The 25,148-nt window shown below is 43.9% G+C and overlaps 1 protein-coding gene and 1 long non-coding RNA gene across 3 annotated transcripts; one reads left to right on the forward strand and one right to left on the reverse strand.

Annotated features, from left to right (window-relative positions):
• The first annotated feature begins 219 nt into the window (after positions 1 to 219).
• LOC121270549 (gastrula zinc finger protein XlCGF8.2DB-like) lies at positions 220 to 2,753 on the forward strand. Of its 2 annotated transcripts, XM_041175910.1 has the most exons (3): positions 220 to 279; positions 394 to 523; positions 621 to 2,753. In XM_041175910.1, the coding sequence occupies exon 3, from the start codon at positions 1,699 to 1,701 to the stop codon at positions 2,674 to 2,676; it is 978 nt and encodes a 325-aa protein (XP_041031844.1). In that variant the 5' UTR covers positions 220 to 279; positions 394 to 523; positions 621 to 1,698; the 3' UTR covers positions 2,677 to 2,753. The 2 variants fall into 2 exon arrangements, with proteins under 2 accessions (XP_041031844.1, XP_041031845.1); XM_041175911.1 differs by lacking the exon at positions 220 to 279 and having other exon boundaries at positions 407 to 427.
• A 16,258-nt stretch (positions 2,754 to 19,011) lies between these two features.
• Positions 19,012 to 24,561, reverse strand: LOC121270585. Its single transcript, XR_005941578.1, has 2 exons — positions 24,393 to 24,561; positions 19,012 to 19,992 (listed from the first exon to the last, which is right to left on the reverse strand). It is a non-coding gene; the product is annotated as an uncharacterized LOC121270585 (long non-coding RNA).
• Positions 24,562 to 25,148: the final 587 nt, after the last annotated feature.

Below are 25,148 nucleotides of genomic sequence, written 5' to 3' on the forward strand. Positions count from 1 at the left end.
GTGTAAGCAGTGAGTTCCGTGGAGCCTGGGGTGGTAATGTCACTGAGTTAGTAATCCAGAGACCCAGGCTAATAATTTGGGGATAAGGGTTTAAATCCCACGATGGCAGCTGGTGGAATTTAAAAGCTAATCTCATAGATTTTTTTCATCCATTCATGAGATGTGGGTGTCACTGGCTAGGCCAGCATTTATTGCCCACCCCTAATTTCCTTTGTTCAGAGGGCATTTAAGAGCCAACCACATTGCTGTGGGTCTGGAGTCACAAGTAGGCCAGACCAGGTAAGGACTAGCTCTGAAGAAGTCATAATGACTCAAAATGTTAACTCTGTCTTTCTCTCCACAAATGCTATCAGACCTGCTGAGATTTTCCAGCATCTTTTGTTTTTGTTTCAGATTTCCGGCATCCGCAGTGTTTTACCTTTATCAGGTAAGGCAAGCAGAACTCCTTCCATAAAGGACGTTAGTGAATCAGATGGGTAGTGAGCCATGAAACCATTACCGTGACTTTGTTGAAATGGGGAAAGTGTGTGAAACAAGAGAGAAACAAATTTTCCCCAGTAACTAGAATTACCTGCTCTGAATTTTTATCCTGGACTGACCTGTGTAAATTGGTTTTACAGGGTTACAGGGAGTGGATTTCCAGACAGGAAATCAAATCAAACATCACACCCTGATCTGACAGTTAGTCAATTCATCAGAACCTGAATTTCATCGGCTTTTGAATGGAAGGAATAATGTTTGTCTGTTCTGTCTGTGGGAAAAGATTTCAAGCATCAGTGTGACTGGAAAAGCCCTGAGACACACACACCCAAGTGAGAGTGTCCCAGTGCACTGACTGTGGAAAGACCAGTTACCCAGCCTGAAAAAACATCACACCATTCACAGTGCGATAAACTGTTGTGTGTGTGGACAAGGCTTCAACTGATCATCCAACCTAGCAAGACACAAGGACACCAACACTATGGAGAATGTGTGGACTGTGGGAAAGGATTTAGTTACGTGCCTGACTTGAAATTCATTAGCACACTCATACTGCAGAGACCGTTTATCCTATCTGCCGAGACATCAGCATATTCACTCTGATGTGAGAACTTTTAAATGTCCCAACTGTGAGACGAACTTTAACAGTAGCCGTGATCTGCAGGAAAACCAATGCAGTCACACTGGGGAGAGGCCATTCATCTGCTCCGTGTGTGGGAGGGAGTACACTGGGTCATTCATCCTACTGCAGCATCAGCAAGTTTTACACAGCACCGTTCACCTGCCCTGTGTGTGGGAAGGATACGCTCAGTCATCTCATCTCTGAGACACCAAGTAGATCACAAGTGACTGCAAAGGTTTTACAGAGGATTAGAAGAAGAGAATTTATGGAGAGGAAGGTATCTGCTGAACTGACAGTGTCACTCAGTTCATCAGGACCTGGATAGCATTGGCATTTCAATGTGCAAGGAGGAATGCTTGTCTGTTTTATCTATGGGAAAACATTTCAAACTTCAGTCTGACTGGAAAAATACTGAGACACACACACTTGAGTGAGTGTGTTGCAGTGAACTGAATGTAGAAAGAGCTTTAACCAGTTACACAGCCTGAAAAAAACATCACACCATTCACAGTGGGGAGAAACTGTACACGTGTTCTGTGTGTGGATGAGGCTTCAACTGATCATCCAACCTGGAGAGAGACAAGGACACATGCACCATGGAGAAACCGTGGAAATGTGGGGACTGTGGGAAGGGATTCAGTTACCCTTCTGAGCTGGAGATTCATCGACGCAGTCACACCGGGGAGAGGCCATTTACCTGCTCAGGGTGTGGGAAGGGATTCACTCGACTAACCCACCTCACTGCACACCAACTTGTTCACTCTGACATGAGACATTTTAAATGTTCCAACTGTGAGAAGAGCTTTAAAACAAAACAAAATCTGCTGACTCACCAGCGAGTTCATACTGGAGAAAGGCCGTTCACTTGTGCTGAGTGTGGGAAGGGATTCACTCAGTTATCCAGCCTTCTGACACACCAGCGAGTTCACACTGGGGAGAAACCATTTACCTGCCCTGAGTGTGGGAAGGGATTCGCTCAGTCATCCAGCCTTTTGACACACCAGCGAATTCACACTGGGGAGAAACCATTCACCTGCCCTGAATGTGGGATGGCATTCACTCAGTTATGCAAACTGTTGGATCACCAGCGAGTTCACACCGGTGAGAGACCATTCACCTGCTTCGTATGTGGGAAGGGTTTTGCTCAGTCATCCACCTTGCTGAGACACCAACACATTCACACCGGGGTGAGACCGTTCAGCTGCTCTGAGTGTGGGAAGGGATTTACTCAGCTCTCCCACCTCACTTCACACCAACGTGTTCACTATGAAATGAGACCTTTTAAATGTTTCGACTGTGAGAAGAGCTTTAAAGGTAAAATGGATCTGCTGACTCACCAGCGTACTCACACTGGAGAGAGGCCGTACACCTGCTCTGTGTGTGGGAAGGGATTCACTCAGCACTCCCTCCGGCTGAAACACCAGCGAGTTCACACTGGAGAGAAACCATTCATCTGCTCCATGTGTGGGAAGGGATTCACTCGTTCATTCACCCTGCAGACACACCAGCGAGTTCACAAGTTGCAGGAGTTGGATTCTGCAGTTATTGCTGCTGTTAATCACAACCAGGATTGAACCATGTTCATTCTGAAAGTTGGAGTTTGTTTCAGTTAAAGTTAATAATCCCTGTAACTGGGCTGGAGTTTAGTATTCTGGATATACGTTAAATAAATCAGCTTTGTGTCAAACAATGTTCACAACCTTGATTTGTCTAAGAGGAGACTGGTTGATGTCCTGTTACTGACTCTTCCATTTTTGGACCCTTTCTCCTCTGTTTGGGATGATGTGATAAACCAAAGAGTAGAGACAAGGCAAGAGAGTGAGGTACAAATATCGGAAATGATAAACAAACCATGACAGGAACAGCCAGAGTACCAATCTAAGAGTAAATCAGAAAATAAGGCTAGATGCTGCAAAAATAATAAAAGGAAAAATCTCTGTATCTAAACACGTAGCATTCCAAACAAAACAGATGAGCTGACAGGGCAAATAGAAATAAATAAATATGATCTGATAGCCATTACAGAGACATGCCTACAGGATGACATAGATTGGGACCTGAATTTTTTAAATACATTCATGGGATGTGGCTGTCACTGGCTAGGCCAGCATTTATTGCCTATTTCTAATTGCCCTTAGGGAGGGCAGTGGTGAGCTGAATATTGAAGGGTATGTAACATGTAGGAAGGACAAGAAGTTAGGAAATGGTGGAGGGGTGGCCCTGTTAATTAATGATGGTATTAGCGCATTAGGTCATCACCCTTTAAGTTCAGTAAACCAGGGTGTAGAAGTGGTTTTGGTTGAGATGAGAGATGGTAAAGACAAGAAGTCACTTGTGGGAGTGGTTTACAGGCTCTTTAATTGTAACTACACAGTAAGACATAGTGTAAAGAAGGAGAAAATGGGAGCTCATCAGAAAGGTACAGTGATAATCATGGGGGATTTCAATCTACTTATAGACTGTAAAAATTATTTGGGCAAAGGTAATGTGGATGAGGATTTCATAGAATAGTTTTCGGATAATTTCTTAGAACAGCACATTCTGGAGTCAACCAGAGAGCAGGCTATACTAGACCTGGTGTTGTGCAACAAGATATGATTAATTGATAACCTCCTAATGAAAGCACTCCTAGGCAGCAGTGATCATATTATGATTGAATTTTACATTGTTTGAGGGAGAGCAAAGTGGGTATGAGACGAGTATTTTAAGCTGAAACAAAGGGAAATTATGAGGGCATGAAAGCAGAGCTAGCTAAAAGGAATTGACAAATGAGGTTAAGGGGTTAATCAATTGAGATGCAGTGGCAGATATTTAAAAGGATATTTCAGTGTACAGAGAATAGATACGTTCCAATGAGAAAGAAAACTTCCAAGGGGAGGACCCACTATCTGTGGTCAACAAAGTTAAAGACAGTATAAAACTTAAAGAAAAAGCATGTAACTGTGAAAAGATGGGTGGCAGGTCAGAATATAACAAACAGCAAGAATGACCAAAAGGTTAATGAGGAGGGAAAAAATAGAGTATGAAAGAAAGCTAGCTAGAAACATAAAGATGAGTGGATATTTATGGAAGAAAAGTGGTAACAAAGTGAGCTTTGGTCCTATAGAAAGTGTGTCCGGGGAATTGATAATGGAAAATAGGGAGATGGCAGATGAATTAAACAAGTATTTTGCTTCAGTCTTCATGATGGAGGATACAAGTAACATCCCAGAAATAACTGTAAATCAGGAAATTGAAGGGAGGGAGGAACTCAGGAGAGAAGTGGCTGGTGAGATAGTTGGTGCGTTGGTTTTAATTTTCGAAAATTCCCTAGATTCGAAGGTTTCATAAGACTGGAATATAGCAAAAAGGGAGGGAGACGTAAAGCAGGAAACAACAGCCCAGTTAGCTTAACATCTGTCAGAGGGAAAATGTTAGAAACTATTATGAAAGCTGTTATAACAGGTCACTTAGAAAAGTTCAGGGCAATCAGGCAGAGTCAACATGGTTTTGTGAAAGGAAAATCATCTTTAAACAATTTATCGGAGTCACAATTTTTTATTCATTCACGGGATGTGGGTGTCACTGGCTAGGCCAGCACTTATTGCTCATCCCTAATTGCCCTTGAGAAGATGCTGCAGTCCATGTGGTATAGGTACACCCACAGTGCTGTTAGGAAGGGAATTCCAGGATTTTGACCCAGTGACAGTGAAGGAACGGCGATATATTTCCAAGTCAGAATGCTAATGGTTCAGGAGGAACTTCCAGATGATGGTGTTCCCATTTGTCTGCTGCCCTCGTCCTTCCAAGTTATAGTGGTCATGGGTTTGGAAGATGGTGTCACAGGAGGCTTGGTGAGTTCCTGCAGTGCACCTTGTAGATAGTACACACTGCTGCCACTGTGCGTCGGTGATGGAGGCAGTGAATGTTCATGGATGGGGCGACAATCAAGCGGGCTGCTTTGTTCTGCAACGTGTCAAACTTCTTAAGTGTTGTTGGAGATACACTCATCCAGGCAAGTGGAGAGTATTCCATCACATTCCTGGCTTCTGCCTTGTAGATGATGGGCAGGCTTTGGGGAGGCAGAAGATGAGTTGCTCGCCACAGGACTCCTAGCCTCTGACCTGCTCTTGTAGCCACAGTATACATATGGCTAGTCCAGTTCAGCTTCTGGTCAATGGTAACCCCCAGGATGTTGATAGTCGGGATTCAGCAATGGTAATGCCATTGAATGTAATGGGGTGCTGGTTAGACTTTCTGTTGTTGGAGATGATCATTGCCTGGCACTTGCTCTTGATAAAGGGACCCGATGGATGTCCCATACTTGGATTTCCAGAAGGCATTTGATAAGTCGTTGGGTCAAAATCCTGGAACTCCCTTCCTAACAGCACTGTGTGTGTACCTGGACCACATGAACTGCAGCGGTTCAAGAAAGCAGCTCACCACCACCTTCTCAAGGGCTATTAGGGATGGGCAATAAATGCTGGTTCAGCCCGCAACACCCACATCCCATGAATCAATAAAAAAGTTGCCACATCAAAGGTTATTGTGGAAAATAAAAACTCCTGGTGTAGGGGGTAACATATTAGCATGGATAGAAGATTGGCTAGCTAACAGGAAACATAAAGTCGGCATAAATGTGTCATCTTATGGTTGGCAAGATGTGATGAGTAGTGTGACACAGGGATCAGTGCTGGGGCCTCAACTTTTTACAGTTCATATAAATAACTTGGATAAAGGGAACTAAGGTTTGGTTGCTAAATTTGCTGATAATACAAAGGTAAGTAGGATAGTAAGATGTGAGAAGGACACATGGAGGCTAGAAAGGGATATGTATAATTTAATTGAGTGGGCAAAGACCTGGCAAATGGATAAAAATGTGGGAAAGTGGCAGGTAAAATAATAAATACTCATATTATCTGAATGGTGAGAGATTACAGAGTTGCGAGATGCAGAGGGATCTAGGTGTCCTAGTGCATGAATCGCAGAAGGCTAGTATGCAGGTACAACACACAATTAGAAAAGCTAATAGAATGTTCTCATTTATTGTGAGGGGAATTGAATACAAATGCTTCATTGGTGGGACCATATCTGGAACACTGTGTACAGTATTGGTCTCCTTATTTAAGGAAGGATGTAAATGAGTTGGAAGAGTTCAGAGAAGGTTTATCAGACTAATACCTGGAATGGGTAGTGTGTTGCATGGGGAAAGATTGGACAGACTAGGCTTGTATCCACTGGAGTTTAGAAGAATAAGAAATGACTTGTTTGAAACATACAAGATCCTGAGGGGTCTTGACAGGATGGATGTGGAGAGAATGTTTCCTCATGTGGGAGAATCTAGCACTTGGGGCCACTGTTAAAAAGCAAAGGGGTTGCCCATTTAAGGCAAAGATGAGGAGAGTTTTTTCTCTCTCAGAGGATCCTGAGTCTTTGGAACTCTGTTCCTCAAAAGGTGTTGAAAGCTGAGTCTGAATATTTTTAAGGCAGAGGTAGATAGATTCTTGATAAGCAAGGGGGTGAAAGGTTATTGGAGGCAGACGGGAATTTGGACTTGAGGTTACAATCAGATCAGCCATGATCTTATTGAATGGTGGAGCAGGCCCTTAGGGCCGAATGGGCAATTCCTGCTCCTCATTGATTTGTCCTCCGGCCCCTTCCCCTCGTCCTATTGATCCGGAGCTGCTGTCAATCAGCCGGGCATTGTGAGCTGTCAGGTGAGAGTTCACTGTCGGGAGTGGGTTAATAAACCCCGGGCGGGTTCCGGCTTCTCTCCGGGAACAACCTCAAACAAAGAGACCAGGACCCTCCGAGCATGCACTGGAATGCGATGGAATACTCTCCACTTGCCTGGATGAGTGTATCTCCAACAAGAAGCTTGGCATGTTCCAGGACAAAGCAGCCCTGTTGATTGTCACCCCATCCATAAACATTCATTCCCTCCATCACCGATGCACAGTGGCAGCAGTGTGTACTATCTACAAGGTACACTGTAGGAACTCACCAAGCCTCCTGTGACACCACCTTCCAAACCCATGACCACTACAACCTAGAAGGATGAGGGCAGCAGACAAATGGGACCACCACCATCTGGAAGTTCCTTCTGAACCATTCACCATCCTGACTTGGAAATATATTGCCGTTCTTTCATTGTCACTGGGTCAAAATCCTGGAACTCCCTCCCTAACAGCTCTGATCACCCAGCCAACCTGTGGCAGATAAAGCGTTTTCTGAGATGTGATGGAGCGTGGGTAGTCCAGACGCCATTAGAGATCATACCTCAGTTTATGTTTGTATCTGGCAAAGTGAGAGTGAAATTCTGCTGAAATAGGAATTGCAAAATAAGATAGAGCAAGTTCCAACTGCTACCTTCTGTAACATGTGATAATTGTTGTTAGTTAAACCTGACAATGAGCAAGTCTGTGACAGACGAATTATAGGAATTACCAGATGTTTATAGCATCTTATTTATTCTTTCATGGGATGTGGGCATTGTTGGCAAGGCCAGCAATTATTGTGCATCCCTAATTGCCCTTTGAACTGAGTGGCTTGCTAGGCCATTTCAGAGGGCAGTTGAAATTCAGCCACATTGCTGGAGGATCAGGATGGCAGATTTCCTTCCCTAAAGAACACGAGTAATGGGCTTTTATGACAATTGTTGATATTTTCATGGTCACCAATACCAAGACTAACTTTCAATTCCAGATTTTATTAATTGAATTTCAGTTCCAGCTGCAGTAATGGGATTTTAATCAGCGTCTCCAAAGAATTGCCTGGGCATTGGGAAAATTCCCGTGACATTACAACTACACCACCGAGTCCACTTGGGAAATAACATTCTCAGTCCTCTCTGACGATCTTGTGCAGCTGAGCCGATGCAGATAGGACTTGTTCTGCAAGATACAGTCTGTCTGAGAGTGATTGGAATATTCTTCTTGCAAAGTGCAGTGAGACTCAATTACTAACAGAGTCGTGAATCTGTATAAATGTAACTCAGATAGACACATCTTGTGTCATCATTCAGTAAGATCTGATCACTTACTGATTGAGTGAGTCTGTAGAAATGTAACTCAGATAGGCACAGCTTGTTAGAACAGACCTGGGGAGAAGGAAAACATGAACTAACCACTGGACTTTCTGTTCTCCGGGTTTGGGAAAAAGGTGGCTACTTCTGTATATTCAAAACTACTAATAAAGTCTTTAAAGATAATTTGTTGTTTTGAGCTAAATCATTTGGTAGTATTAAAGTCAATGAGTGGGATCGACTGTGGCTTCAGTCACCAGCTTAAGGACAGGATGAGAGAGAATCTAGACAGGGGAAAACAATTAGTAGGTGATCGGACAGTGAATCTGAAATGATGAGCAGAGAGGGAGAAGAATCTCTGGCACAGAGAATTATAGGTTTGGGGGAATGAAAGGAGAAAGAATATTCCACAGAAACTAAAATTGTCTGTTCTGAGTTTCTGTCCTGTACTTGCGGTGATGACTTTTGTAAACTCCTTTTACAGGGGATTAGGAGGAGAGGATTTGCAGCCAGGGAAAGTCAGACAATCTCAGCATTATTTTAATGGACACACACACACACACACATACATGTGTTCCAGTGCACTGATTGAAAATAGTTTTAACCAGTTACAGGACATGAAAAAAAATCACACCATTCACATTGGGGAGAAACCTTACACATGTTCTGTGTGTGGACCATCCAATCCAGAGAGATGAAAGGAGACCCGTGCCAGGGAGAAACTGTGGAAATGTGGGGACTGTGGGAAGGTTTCAGTAATCCGTTGGAGCTGGAAACTCATTGGGGACTGTGGGAAGGTTTCAGTAATCCGTTGGAGCTGGAAACTCTGGTGCAGTCACATCATGGAGAGACCGTTCAGCTGCTCTGTGTGCAGGAAGGGATTCACTCAATCATCCAGCCTGCTGAGGCAGCAGCAAGCTTGAATGGAGTTGGGAGTCCAGTGTCATTGCTGTTGTCAATCACATCCAACAGCAATTCACCTTCATACAGAGCTTTTGGCATAGTAAAACATCTCAAGGAGGGTTATCAAATGAAATTTGGCACAGAGCTGCAGTAGAGAAGTGAAGGTTGATGGCCAAAAACATGGTCAATAAAGAACATCTTAAGAAGGAGAGAGAGTCAGAGAGTTTAAGGAAGGAATTACGCAGCTCAGAGACTTAGGCAACTGAAAGCGTGGCCACCAATGGTACAGCAAACAAAATATGGGATGTGAAAGGGGCCAGAAATAGGAGAGGTCAGATATCCTAGAGAGCTGTGGGGCTGGAGGAGATTGTAAAGGAAGGGAGACCTGAGGCCATACAGGGATTTAAAATAAGGGTAATGATTTTAAAATTGAGGTGCTGCTTGCCCAGAAGCCAATGTCGGTCAGTGAGCACCGGGGTGATAGATGAATGGGGTTTGGCCTTTGTAACACATGGGCCACAGGGATTTTGTTGATCTGAAGTTGAGTGGGGGTGGGGGGGTGGGTGGTTGGGGCAGCTAGAAGTGCATTGGAATGGTTGGGTGCAGAGGTAACCAAGACACATTTGAGGTTTTAAGCAGATGAGCAGAAGCGGGGCGGAGTCAGGCGACATTATGGAGGTGGAAATGGGTTGCGTTTATGATGACATAAATATGTGGTCGGTAGTTACTCTCAGTGTCAAATATGAATCAAGGCTGTGAAAAGCCTGGTTTAGTCGCAGGCAGTTGTCAGGGAGAAGGATGGAGTCAGTAGCTTGAGAATTAATTCAGAACAAACCATAAACAATGGTTTCAGTCTCACTAACATTTAATTGGAGGAAATTTCTGCAAATTCAGTACAGGATGTGGGCTAAACAGTCTGATAATTTAACAACAGTGGAGAAATCAAGAGAGGTGGTGGTGTTATCAGCATAGATGTGAAATCTACCAGTGTTTTCAGATGTTGTCCTGGAGGGGAAGCATGTCGACATGAAACAGGCAGGAACAAGGATAGATCCTCAGGGACACCAAAGGTAACTGTGTTGGAACCAGACTAGGAGTGTTGCAGGTGATCCTCTGGCTGTGAGTTGATAGATAAGCAAGGAACCAGGAGCAAGCAGTCCCACCCAGCTGGACAACAGTGAAGAGGTACTGCAGGAAGATTGTGTGGTAAAAGACTGTAGCCAGGTCAAGAAGCACCAGGAGGGACAGTTTACGCTCATCACAGTTACATGGGGTGTGTTTTGTGATTTTGATAAGAGCTGTTTCAGAGCTGTAATAGGGGAAGAAATCTGCTGGGAGGGATTGAAACATTGAGCTCCAGGAAAATGGACACAGACTTGGGAAGTGACAAAATGTTCTCAGACTTTGGAGAGGAAAAGGAGGTTAGGGATGGGACAATAGTTTGCAAGGACCAGTGGGGTCAAGGGTTTGTGTTTTGAGGAGAAGGCAATTACAGCAGAATTAAAGGAAAATGGGACAACACCTAGAGAGAGAGAACTATTAACAATATCAGGCAACATGGGGAGATTGGGTGGTCAGTGGCTTAGTGAGAATAAGATTCAGGAGGTGGGACTCATGGACAAGAGGAGCACTGAGAGGGCCTGAGAGGATCTGGGAGAAAACCTATGCAGGTTCCTGGCTCAGGCTCAGGGTGGGTGGGTGGGGGGGAGGGGGCTGGGGGTGGAATTTTGAGGCAATTTGGCCCAGTGAGCTAGTGATAGGGAGGGAAGCAGCAGAGGCTTCTCAATTTCTCTATCTTAGTGACAAAGAAGTTCCATGAGCTCCTTGCAGTGGTTGTTGGAGGTGGGGATGGAGGAGACAGGTGAGAGGGAGAGCCCTTCAAAATGAATTAACTTGTGACAGAGATATTAAAAAGACTCAACACAAAGTTAATTTATTTGACTTTTTTTCCAGAATATTAGCTCCCATAACTGTGATGAAGTTTATTAACATCAGCAGAAACAAACCCAATGAGCATGATTCAGTCCTGGGTGTGGCTAAATCAAATCACGGGACTTACTGGTGAAGTCGCTGGTGACTCAGCAGGTTGGATGACTGAGTGAATCGCTTCCCACAATCAGAGCAGGTGAATGGCCTCTCTCCAGTGTGAACCCGCTGATGTCTAAGGAGGTTGGATGACTGAGTGAATCCCTTCCCACACATGGAGCAGGTGAACGTTCTCTCCCCAGTGTGAACTTGCTGGTGTGTCAGCAGAGTGGATGACCGAGTGAATCCCTTCCCACACTCGGAGCAGGTGTACGGTCTCTCCCCAGTGTGACTGCGCTTGTGTGCAATAAGAGTAGATGATGTCTTGAACCCAGTCCCACAGTGAGAACATCTGAACGGTCTCTCATCAGTGTGAACACGTTGATGGCGAATCAGTTCCCCGGAACTTTTAAAGCACTTCCCACAATCTGGGCATTTGAAAGGTCTCTCATCAGTGTGAACTTGCTGGTGCGTCAGCAGGTTGGTTGAATTAAAGAATCCCTTCCCACACTGTGAGCAGGTGAATGGCCTCTCCCCAGTGTGAGTGCGCCGATGAGTTTCCAGCTCAGATGGGAAATTGAATCCCTTCCCACAGTCCCCACATTTCCATGGTTTCTCCCCAGTGTGACAGCATTTATGTTTTGACAGACCAGATGATTGGCTGAAGCCTTGCCCACACACAGAACACGTGTACAGTTTCTCCCTGCTGTGAACAGTACTTTGTCTTTTCATCTTCAAAATCCGATGATGTTCAGGTTACAATAAATTGGGTGACTCCATCATATCCTGATGTGATATTTGTTTCAGTTTCCTGACTGCAAGACCTCCCCTTCTACTTCCCTTTGAATTGAATTTAAAACAGGAAAAAGCGAGTTAGAGAAAACCCAGAAAAACACAAAAGCAGATTGTGAAATTTAACTGAATGAACCTGATAATTTGTGGGACTGACACTTGGGAAAAGTGACCATGAAAGTTGCTGGATTGTCATAAAAACCCAACTGGTTCACTCATGTCCTTCAGGGAAAGGAACCTGCCACCCGGTCTGGACCTACACAAGACTCTGGCCACAATGGGAGGGGAGAAAGAGAGAGAGAGAATAGGAGATGCAGGGATTGGAGAGGGATTTTATATATCAATTGCTTGACCATAACTCTGACAAAATCTCCTGAATCGCTAACCTCCACCATCTAAAAGGACCAGGGTAGCAGGTATATGTGAACACCATCTCTTCAAGTTCCTCTCCAAGTCACACACCACCCCGACTTGTCTGACTTCCAGTACTGGGTGAACAGAATTTTTTTTTCATATAAAGACTAGGAATCCTGAAGCCAGTCCCCACTACAAACTCCATTTCCTATCCATTGACTACATCTCTCTCCCTGGCAACTGTCTGAGGTTGATCCAGTCTGTTCAAAACTTCAGTGTAATAATTCATCCCAAGATGAGCTTACAACCACATATGTGCATCGTCACCAAGACTATCTATTTCCGACTCAGTAACATTACCCAACTTCACCCTAGTCTCATCTCAACTGCTGCTGTAATTCATTCCTCCGTCACCTCTAGAATCATCAATTATCTTAATGCACTTGTAGCATTCAACCTCCCTGTAATGTTGAGGTCACCTAAAACTCTGCTGCCCGTGTGTTCGCTCACATCAAGTCAAATTCACCCATCACATCTGTGCTCGCTGACCGACAAAGTTTTCTGGTTAAGTAACATTAACATTTTAAATTTCTCATCCTTATTTTCAAATTCCTCCATGGTCCCTCCCTATCTCTGAAATCTGCTCTATTCTCGTGATCCTCTGAGATCGCTGCGCTCCACTAATTCTGATGTCCTGAGCATTCCTGATTTTAACTGTTCCACCTTTGGCAGTTGCGCCTTCAGCTTCCAGATCATAAGCTCTGGAATTCCCTCCCTAAACCTCCCCAACTCTCTACCTCACTTTCCTCCTTTAAGATGCTCATTAAAATCTATTTGACCCAACCTTTAGTCATCTGTCCTAATATCTCCTTCTGTGGCTCGGTGTCAAATGTTGCTTTGTAACATTTCTGTGAAATGCCTTAGAACATTTAATTGTTAAAGGTGCGATATAAATACAATTTTATGTTGTTGATCTGGGCATATATCACTGTTCCTTCATCATCACTGGGTGAATAACCTGCAACTCCTTATCTTACAGCATTGTGAGAGCACCTTCACCACACGGACTGCCATGTTTTAAGAAGGTCATAAATTATCTTCTCCACAGGTAACTAGGGATGACAATATATATCACTGGTCTTGTTAGTGATGCCCAAATCCCAAGAATAAATGTTTAAAGTATATATGTGTAAATAGATTAAAGGCATCTGAAGAAATACTTGTCCGAAGACAATATCCTTTTATGTTGTATGAACAATGTTTATTTAGTTACCTTATCTCTCCTAGAATCTACCTCCTTCAACAATTTTACCTTGGAAATTGCTGGGCACGACTGGGTTCCAAAGTAAAAGAGATTACAAAAGTCTTAATGTTCAGTCGAGCTTAGAAGTTCAGTAGAGATGAACATTTCTGTTGGTTTAAGTTTGCTGTGTATAAATCCTCCCCTTCTAACTCCCTGTAAAAGGAGTTTTCAAAATCCATCATTGTCAGTCCAGGATAGAAATTAACAACATTCTCTCCTCCTGCTTTCCGGTCCAGGATTACTTAAGCAGGGACATGTGTGCATTAGAAGTAGTTCAGAGAGAGTTCAGTCGGCTGATTCCTGGGATTAGGGTGTTTATTTTATGAGGAGAGGTTGATAGGGTTGGGACTATACTCATTGGAGTTTAGAAGAATGAGGGTAATCTTATTGAAACGTAAGATTCTGAGGGTGCTTGACAGGTTGGATGCAGAAAGGATGTTTCCCCTGGTAGGAGAATCATACAAAAAAGATAAAATCAAATAAATATAAGGGGTCTCCAATTTAAGACTGATTGGCTGGGCATTTATTGCCCATTCCTAATTGCCCTCGTTCAGAGGGCATTTAAGAGTCAACTACATTGCTGTGGGTCTGGAGTCACGTGTAGACCAGACCAGGTAAGGATGGCAATTTCCTTACCTAAATGACACGCGTGAACCAGGTGACAATGGTTTGATTGTCATCAGCAAATTTTTAATCCCCAGATTTTTGTTGAATTCAAATTTTACCATCTGCTGTGGCGGGATTCGGTACCCTCAGTATTACCCTGGGTCTCTGGAATACTAGCCCAGTAACAATACTACTATGCCACCACCTCCCCTAACACGATCTTATTGAATTTCCAAGCATGCTCGATGGGCAGAATGGCCTTTCCGTGCTTCTAATTCTGATATACTTATTATTTCATTCTTCAGATGGTCGCGCATGCGCCCTGCAGCACATTGCCCCACAAAAGATGGTGGACGTTCACCCGGGCCCATCACCAGCTCCAGCTCCTGTTTGCAGAGTGGGAATAAAATCATTGAGGCGATATTTTTCTCTCCTGGTCACCGGGACCTTGAAGCCTCGCCCATTGCGTTACGTCACTGAGCTGGCCGCGCATGCTCCCCGCCGCCCTCCCCAATCACCTCTCTGCTATTGTGTAACTTCCTGAGCCTCTAATAATGGTTCACCTGGGCCTGTTCCCAGGAAAAAAGCACCGGGGCTGTAAACACGGGACTTACAGACCCTGATTTTGGCCTTGAGGCTTATGTCGGACGCTTTTGAAGCCTCCTCCCCCTTCCCTCCGCCCCGCCCGCTCTCACCTATTTCGAAAAGCCTCTCACGTAGTCGCAGGGCTCCTTACAAAGTGGCACTGCGCATGCTCCAGATAGATCGTAACGGCGCTTGCGCACTGGGCTCCTGTGGGGTGTATAGAGCACATTCACATCCGCAGGTTCGGTAACAGCAGCGCCATTGGCTTTCGAAATACAGAATATAAAATAATTTTGTTACCCAATTGAGATAAATTAACAAAAAGCACATACAAATTCTTGTGCTGCTGTGTTAGATTTATCAAAGTGTCTTAAACCTCTGCACTCCTGTGGGAATACGCTGAGATTTTAAAGCTTTTCCCATTGGTTCCCCTCTCCCTTCTCCCCTGTAGGATTCAATCTCACGGTCACTGATTCCTCTCTCCTCACGTTTCTGTCCCTGATATTGAATTTTTTCACTGTTTTATAGAATGGTATGTCACAGATGGAAACCATTCAGCTCATCACACCCGTGCTCGCTTTTTTGAAAATCTATCCAATTAATTCCTGCTGGCAGGGTCAGAACAACGTATATCTGCTGTAGTAATGCAAGGGGTGAATGGAAAAGGATTTCCAGGTGAATTCTTCTTAGACACACTCAACCATGTGGAAAGATCAGTGTACTTAGCAGATATAAAAGGTTTACCGAAATAAAAACAAAGTACTGGAAAAACTCAACAGGTCTGGCAGCATTATTGGAGAGAAAACAGAGTTAACATTTAGAGTCCAATATGATTCTTCTTCAGAACTGAACTGGATGAACTTTTATCATTTATTCTGACGTTAAAACTTACTGTGTTTTGTTTCTTTTATTACAACAATTTCCACTCCCTTTGCCTTTATTTCAATTACACCATTGTTAGTTAATCTCTCCCACCCTCTAACCACTGATCTTCCCTTTTATTCTACCTGACTCTTCGCATTTTCAACAACTTAAAACCCATTGTATATCTACCTCTCTTCAGTTCTGAAGAGTCATACTGTACACGAAATATTAACTCTGTTTCTCTCTCCACTGCTGCTGCCAGACCTGCTGAGTTTTTCCAGAACCTTCTGTTTTTATTTCAGATTTCTAGCATCCACAGCTTTCAGATAAGAATTAAGCACAGAGATTATCTGGTAGAGTTCAATTGAATAATTCTACCCATTTATCACAGTGGCATTATTAAGAAAGGGCCAAGGTAAGGGATCCCTGGTATGATAGGGTAGATGAATTATGGAGTTACAAAGCAGATATTAATATCCTGTAACCTCACAGATATCAATTGGCTGGGATGTTGCAGTATGACGGAATACTATATGCTTGTCAGATGAAAGAGGCCATGTCAAATGGACCTCTTAACGCCACACCACTGTCAAACTCCACTAAGGTTTGTGTGGATGAGTGTCGGTTTTATGAAGAGGACTGTATCAGAATAGTGCTGTGATTTTGCTTCCTGATAGCTGTAGTACCTTTATTAAATACAACTAAAATATTTAGCCCAGAAGTCTGAGGTTATTGTGATCACAGCACTTCAAACTGTTACTGATGGAATCTCCAACTATCCTGATACTATCCTTTAGTTGTAACTCCCTCAGGGAAAACCTACCTCTCCGGAAAAAAAAACACAGCTTCTCCACAGCAGAAAGGAAACCACTCACCCACCGCTCCAAACTTCGAATGATTTGGGATATTTCTGGTAAGTGTCCAGGACAAATTGCAATTTGTAAGGTGAAGGAGCAGCAGGAGTTAGCAAAGAGGGTGATGGTAATAACCAGGAAACTCCCCAGGAAAACTGCTCCAGAGGGGATTCCATGGGATCCACCCAAAACACAATCATTGTCACTGGTACGACAGACTCCAGTTAAACCTGATTTAAAAAACTTGTCAGTGCCCTGAGCCTGATGTGACTGTGGTCAAAGAGGCTGCACACCATAGAAAAGACTTTCCCTCATCCCTCACATCAAGTAAGGATTCACTCATCCTACATGATGAGGTTTTTTATTACGAGGATGGCTCTAATTTTGATTTAATTCACACCTTCATGGCTTAGAAAGGAATTAATTTTGGTTATGAATCAAATTGGGGAGTGCTTCTCTGTTTCAAATCCTCGATGTGTCATACAATTACTCTTGGTGGCTGAGGATGCACCAGGATGTCCATTACCACCTGGACCTGTATCTTATCTGTGTACAAATTAATCCAGCCCTGTGAAATGTAAGGTCCTAATGGGCACATCCCATCTGAATTATGACCCGGGGAAACTTATACAGGCTCGGGACCCACAGTAAAGGAGGGGACCAATCTATCCTGGTAGTTACATATATGTTTAGCTGGTGGATTGAAGCTTTCCTGTCTGTAAAAATGTAGTCACTATAGCTAAAATCTTATGGGAACAGATCTTTACCAGATGAGGCTTTCTGAAAAGCATAGAGAGTGAGAATGGTTCTCAATTCACAGCAGAAGTGATGCTAATAGCTCTGTCATCTTGTGGGTGTAGAGCAACATTCCCACATCCCCTACCACCCAGAGTCCAGTGTGATGGTCGACAGCTTTAATCACTCTGGTGAAACAACACTGAAAAATGCTGTCATGGAGGGAGCTGATGATCGGGTCAAGTCCAATGACTGGGTCATTGTCTTTCCTGGTGTCTTAATGACCATTCACTCCACTCCTGTTCACTCCTCGGTCACAGCCCATTTCAGCTCATGACAGGTCACCCAATCCAAATTGTGCATCATCCCGGGTTCCCACTCCCCATGGCTACTCGACAGACGCATGACCAGTTTCTCCAGAACCTCCAATAAACCTCAGCATCCTCCTTGCTACAGGCAGTGGAGAAGCTGGTGCTTCCCATCTCAACATCTCCAGGGAGAACCAACCCACATTATCTGTTCAATGGGAGATGAAGTCATGTTAAAAATATTGTTAAACAGGATCAGTCTGGGGGGTTAATTGGGAAGGTCCATATAATGTTCTAGATTGAGAGAAACAAATCCTATATTAGCGAATTGTGAATTAGTGAAGGAACTGAGGGCATTCTGGCTAAGTTTGCAGATGATACAAAGATAGGTGGAGGGACAGGTCGTACTCAGGAGGGGGGGAGGCTGCAGAAGGATTTGGACAGGTTAGGAGAATGGGCAAAGAAGTGGCAGATGGAATACAGCATGGGCAAGTGTGAGGTCATGCACTTTGGTAGAAATAGAGGCATAGACTATTTTCTAAATGGGAAGAGAATTCAGAAATCTGGAGTGCAAAGGGACTTGGGAGTCCTAGTCCAGGATTCTCTTAAGGTTAACTTTCAGGTTGAGTTGGTAGTTAGGAAGGCAAATGCAATGTTGGCATTTATTTCGAGAGGACTAGAATATAAAAGCAGGGATGTGCTGCTGAGGCTTTATAAGGCTCTGGTCAGACCAAATTTAGAATATTGTGAGCAATTTTGGGCCCCGTATCTCAGGAAGGATATTCTGGCCCTGGAGAGGGTCCAGAGGAGGTTCACGAGAACGATCCCAGGAATGAAGGGCTTAACATATGAGGAACGTTTGAGGACTCTGGGTCTATACTCGATGGAGTTTAGAAGGATGAGGGGGGATTTGATTGAAACTTACAGAACACTGAAAGACCTGGATAGGGTGGACGTGGGGAAGATGTTTCCATTAGTAGGAGAGACTAGGACCCGAGGACACAGCCTCTGAGTACAGGGAAGACCTTTTAGAACAGAGATGAGGAGAATCTTCTTTAGCCAGAGAGTGGTGAATCTATGGAATTGATTGCCACAGAAGGCTGTGGAGGCCAGGTCATTGAGTGTATTTAAGACCGAGATAGATAGGTTCTTGAATGGTAAGGGGATCAAAGGTTACGGGGCGAAGGCGGGAGAATGGGGTTGAGAAACTTATCAGCCATGATTGAATGGCAGAGCAGACTCGATGGGCCAAATGGCCTAATTTCTGCTCCTATGTCTTATGGTCTTATGGTCTCTTATGGAATTGGAAACAAGGGAAGGAAATACAGTGTCCGTGTTACCATGGAGATCAGTGTAAACTGTACAAGATTAAAAGGTCAGATAACTGGATGGAGAATAAACATTTGTTTGATTTTATCCAACAGGAACAAGATATGGATGGTCATCGTGTTCCTGGACTGTGTCCAGGCTGAAGTTCTGTTCCTGCCGTATGATCCTCCCCCAGATTGTCCTTTCTGAACTCCGGCCAGATGATGCTAAACACTCAGGTGGGGAAGAGAAAAATCTACAACAATATGTTTGAAGCAATGCTGATTTATTTGAATATAACCAGAATATTAAACTTTAGTTCAATTATTAACATCAGCAGAAATAAACACGGAATTTCAGAATGAAGATGGTTCAGTCCTGGATGTGGTTAACAACAGCAGAATCCAACCCCTGCAGTCATTTGTGAACTCACTGGTGTCTCACCAGGTGAGATGAATGAGTGAATCCTTTCCCACACTCGGAGAAGGTGAACAACCTCACCCCAGTGTGCGTACATTGGTGTGTTAGCAACTGGTACCTGCATTTAAAGCTCTTCTCACAGTCAGAACATTTAAAAGGTCACTTATCTGTATGAACCATTTGGTATGCAGTGAGGTGGGATGACCGAGAGAATCCCTTCCCACAGGTGGAGCAGGTGAATGGCCTCTCCCGAGTGTGAACTCTCTGGTATGTCCGAAGGTCTGATGAATTAATGAATCCCTTCCCACACATGGAGCAGGTGAACGGCCTCTCCTCAGTGTGAGTGAGTTGGTGTCTCAGAAGCTCGGATGACCGAGTGAATCCCTTCCCACACAAGGAGCAGGGGAATGGTCTCTCCCCAGTGTGAATGTGTCACTGAGTTTCCAGCCACGATTGGTATTTGAATCCCTTCCCACAGTCCCCACATTTCCATGGTTTCTCCATGGTGCTGGTATCCTTCTGTCTCTTCAACTTGGAAGATCAGCTGAAACTTAGTCCACACACAGAACACGTGTACATTTTCTCCTCGCTGTGAATGGTGTCATTATTTTCAGGCTGTGTACCGGGACACTGGAACACTCACACTCAGGTGTACGTGTCTCAGTGCTTTTCCGGTCACACTGATGTTTGAAATCTTTTCCCACAGACAAACATTTCTCCTTCCATGTTCAGAGACCGATGATATTCAGGCCCTGATGAATCGAGTGACTCTGTCAGATTTTGGTAATTGGTTTTAGTTTCCCATCTGTAAATCTTCCCTTCCTAATACCCTGTAAACCAAAAAATTTACATAGTATTACATAGGATATACAAAACAGCAACAGGCCATTTGGACCAACTAGTCTCTGCTGGTCTTTATACTCCGCAAGTTTTTCATTCTATTCCACCTACCTCAGTTCACTCTTTCACTTTAGTTTTCTATTCCTTTTTCTCTCATGTACTCATCTAGTTTCCTTCTGAAATTATCTCAGCTTTTTGCCACAACCACTTCCTGTGATAGTGAGTTCCACTTTCTAATGACTCTGAGTAAACACATTTCTCCTATTGGATTTATCATTAACTATCTTGTATTCCTGGCCCCTAGTTTTGGATTCTCCCACAAGTGTAAACATTCTCTCCACATCTACAAGGTCCCACATGGCAGACTGGGCAGAAAAATAAAAAACTCATGGGACCCCAGAGCAAGATACAAGTTGGATTCAAATTCGGCTCAATGGCAGGAAGTGAGGAATGATGACTGATAGGTGTTTCTTTGTGATTGGAAGGCTGTTTCCAATGGGGTTTCACAGGGCTCAGTAATGGGTCCTTCATTCCTGGTTTATTTCATTCATTCAGGCTTATATATAGAGATATGAATAACACATTTGCAGATGATACAAAAAATGGCTGTGCGCTTGGTAGTGAAATAGAAAGCTGGAGACTGCAGGGAGATAACAATGTACTGGTCAGGTAGGCTAGGTCATAAGAAATAAGAGCAGGAGTAGGCCATTCAGCCTTTTGAGGCTGCACCACCAGTTAATAGGATCATGGCTGATCTGATTGTGGTCTTAACTCCAATTTCCTGTCTGTCCTCAATCCCATTAGCCTTTGATCCCCTTGTAGATCAAAAATCTGTTCAACTCAGCCTTGGAATATTCAATGACCCAGCCTCCACACTCTCTGCGAAAAATATTCCTCCTCATCTCTATATTAAGTAGAAGACTCCTTACTTTTAAACAGTGTCACTTAATTCTCAGTTCCCCCACAAGAAGAAACATAACTTTTTATTTATTTATTGGGTGTGGGCCTCGTTGGCTAAGCCAGCATTAATTGTCCTTGTCCATAAGTGAACCAGATGGATTTTTACCACAATCAACAACAATTTCATGATTATCATTAGACTTCTAATTCCATTTTTATTGAATTCAAATTCCACTATCTGCTCTGGCAGGATTTGAACCCAGGTCCCCAGAGCATTACCCTTGGTTCCTGGATTGCTGCAATGCCATCACCTCTCAGTCAAGACCTCTCAGAATCCTGTATGTTTCAATAAGATCACTTCTCATTCTTCTAAACTCCAATGGATACAGGCTCAACCTTTCCTCATAAGACAACACCTTCAACCCAGGAATCAGCCGAGTGAACCTTCTCTGAACTGCTTTCAGTGCAAGTATATCCCTCCTTAAGTAAGGAGACCAAAACTGTACACTGTAACCCAGGTGTGGTCTCACCAATGTACTGTATAGTTGTAGCAAGACTTCTCTACCTTTGTACTCCATCTCTCTTGCAATAAAGGCCAACATTCCATTTGCCTTCCTAATCACTTGCAGTACATGAATGCTGACATTTTGTAACTCATGTACAAGGACACCCAGATCTCTCTGAGCTGCAGCATTCTGCAGTCTCTCTCTATTTCAATTATATTCTGTTTTTTCATTCTTCCTGCCAAAGTGGACATTCTCACATTTTACCACATCATTCACAATCTACCAATTTCTTGCCGACTTACTTAACCTATCTCTATCCATTTTAAGACTCTTTGTATCCTCCTGACAAATTGCTTTCATACCTATCTTTACATCATTAGCAAATTTAGCGACAATACAATTGGTGCCTTCAGCCAAGTCATTTGTATAGATCGTAAATATGTGAAGCCCCAACTCTGATCCCTGAGGCACTCCACTAGTTGCAGTTTGCCAACCAGAAAATGACGCATTTATCCAAACTCACCCTTTCCTGTTAGTTAGCCAGTCCTCCATCCATGCTAATCTATTACCCCCAACACCATGAGGTCTTACCTTGTGCAGTAACCTTTAACATGATTGTTCATTGAAGGCCTTTTGGAAATCCAAACACACTACATTTACTGGTTCCCCTTTATCCACCCTGCTTATTACATCCTCAAAGAACTCAAGGCTCTTCCATCATTTTGGAGGTGAGGATGAGGAAGGCTAGGGAGAGGGAGAACCCTTCAAAAGAAACTAACATGAATTAGAGATATTAAAGAGATCCAACACACTGTGTTTAACAAAAAGCTGATTTGACTTTTGTCCAGAATATTAATCACTGTAACAGGGCTGGATTTCATTATCAGAAACAGACTCAAGTGGACAAATGGATTAACAGCAAAATCCAATCAGATTAGTTACTTGTGAACTCGCTGGTGTCTCAGCAGGGTGGATGAGTGAGAAAGCCCCTTCTTACACACAGAGCAGGTGAATGGCTTTTCCCCAGTGTGAACTCGCTGGTGTGTGAGCAGGGTTGATGACTGAGTGAATCTCTTCCCACAGTCAGAGCAGGTGAACAGTCTCTCCCCAGTGTGAACGCGCTGGTGCTCCAGCAGGTCAATTGACTGAGTGAATCCCTTCCCACACTTGGAACAGGTGAATGGCCTCTCTCCAGTATGAACTCGCTGGTGTTTCAACAGGGTGGATGAATTAGTGAATCTCTTCCCACAATTGAGGCAGGTGAATGGTCTCTCCACAGTGTGAACTTGCTGGTGCGTCAGCAGGCGTGATGACCGAGTGAATCCCTTCCCACGCTCCGTGCAGGTGAATGGACTCTCTCCAGCGTGAACTCGTTCATGCACGGTGAGGTCAGATAATTGCCTGAACCCAGTGCCGCATTGAGAGCACCTGAATGGTCTCTCAAAGTGTGAACACGTTGATGACACATCAGTTCCCCAGCATTTTTATAGCACTTCCCACAGTCTGGGCATTTAAAGGGTCTCTCGTCAGTGTGAACTTGCTGGTGAGCCAACAGGTTGCATGACAGAGTAAATCCCTTCCCACACTTGAGCAAGTGAATGGTCTCTCCCCAGTGTGACTGCTACGATGAGTTTCCAGTTCAACTGGATAATTGAATCCCTTCCCACAGTTCCCACATTTCCACGGTTTCTCCCTGTTGTGACAACATTTATGTTCTGACAGGTCAGATGATTGGTTGAAGCCCCGTCCACACACAGAACAAGTGTACGGTTTCTCTCCACTCTATATGGTGCTTTTTCCATCCATGTTCAAAATCCAATGATTTTAAGGTTATGACAAATTGGGCGACTCTGTCAGATCCTGATATGATATTTGGTTGGAGTTTCCTGAATGCAAATCCTCACCTTCTAATTCCCTCTGAAAGTGATTTAAAACAGAAAAAAGGGAGTGAGAGAGAACCCACAAAAACACAAAAGCAGGTTGTGAATTGGAGCTGAATGAATCTGATAATTTGTGGGGCCGGCACTAGGAAAAACTGACCATGAAAACTGCTGGATTGTCGTAAAAATCCAACTGATTCATTAATGTCCTTCAGGAAAGGGATCCTACCACCCAGTCTAGACCTACACAAGGAACTATCCTCTATGGGAAGGGAGAGAGAAAGAGAGTGAGAGACTGGCTAAGGAGAGGGATTTTAGATTTCTACAACTAAACCAGACATTTCCCACAGTCACCACACTTATACAATTTCTGCCCAGTGAATGTGCTTGAGTCTCGACTGGCTAGATGATTGGCTGAACTCTTGCCCACATACAGAACACGTGCACGATTTCTCCCTGCTGTAAAATTTGATTTTTCTTCCATGTTCAAAATTCTATGATATTCAGGTTAGGATAAATTGGGCGAATCTGTAAGAGATGTCAGACTTCCCTGGCTGCAAATTATTCTCTTCTAATCCTCTGTGAAATTGAAAAAGTAAGTGAGAAAGACCCCACAAAAACAAAAGGCAGGTTGTGAAATTGAGCTGAATGTATCTGGTAACTTGTGGGGTCAGCACTAGGAAAAAGTGACCATGAAAGCTGTTTGATTCTTGTAAAAACCCAACTGGTTCACGAATGTCCTTCAGGGAAGGGAACCTGCCAGACAGTGTGGACCTGCACAAGACTCTGGCCTTTATGGGAGGACGGAGACAGGGGGAGAAGTAGGAAGATTTTATGTACCTTCAGCCTGACCAGAACTTTGACAAAACCTCCCAAACCCTCAACCTCCACCACCTAAAAGTAAATCCTTCTCTTCTAACCCCCTGTAAAAGGAGTTTCCAAAACCCATCCATGTCAGTCCAGGATAGAAATGCACAACATTCTCTCCTCCTGCTGACAGGCACGGGGATGACCGCGCATGCGTCCTGTTGCACATTGCCCCCTGTAAAGATGGCGGCCGTTAACTCGGGCCTGTCAGGTTCAGTCCCGCGGCTGTTGCCCTACCTGGACTCAATGCGGGATTGGTAGATTCTTAATCTTGGTCCGAGCACTCCACTGGGTGTTTATGAGGCCTCTCCGCCCAATCCGGTGCCTCCGTTACGTCCCTATAATCAGCCGTAATTCACCGGTTGCGGAGTCGAAAAAACCATCTCATTGCAGTTCCAGCACCCAAACTGCACATGCGCCAGTGCCAACCAGCGGTGCGCATGCTCCATTCACAATCCACCACTGCGCCTGCGCCAGGTTTTCCTGCAGTGAGTATAGAGCACAGTCTGCATCGTCGAGGATGCTGGGTAAGAGCCGCGCCATTGAACGATGACACTGTTGAATAGAAAATTATGATTTGTGATCTGATGACGATGCAGCCATGAGGCCAATATATAAGATTATTAAATTAATTGATACAACAAAGTGGCCTTCCACCATAATTTTGTCCTGGGCATAATTCACAGCAGAACAAACCACTAAGGTTAAGTGTGAACTCACTGGAGTCTCAGCAGCTGGGGTGAACAAGTGATTTTTTCCCCCCATATACAGAACATTTAAAACATGCCTTCCCTGTAAGAGTGTACCCATTGTGGATAAAATCCTTTGAAGCTGAAGTGTGAACACATGGGCAAACTGAATTAAAACTCTAATGATGACCATGAAACCATTGTTGTTTGTCATTAAAATCCATCTGGTTCACTGATATCCTTTAGGGAAGAAAATCTGCTGTCCTCACCTGGTCTGGCTTACATGTGACTCCAGACCCACAGC

Source organism: Carcharodon carcharias, chromosome 27 (genome assembly GCF_017639515.1).
Source record: "Carcharodon carcharias isolate sCarCar2 chromosome 27, sCarCar2.pri, whole genome shotgun sequence".
Classification (NCBI taxonomy): Eukaryota; Metazoa; Chordata; class Chondrichthyes; order Lamniformes; family Lamnidae; genus Carcharodon; species Carcharodon carcharias.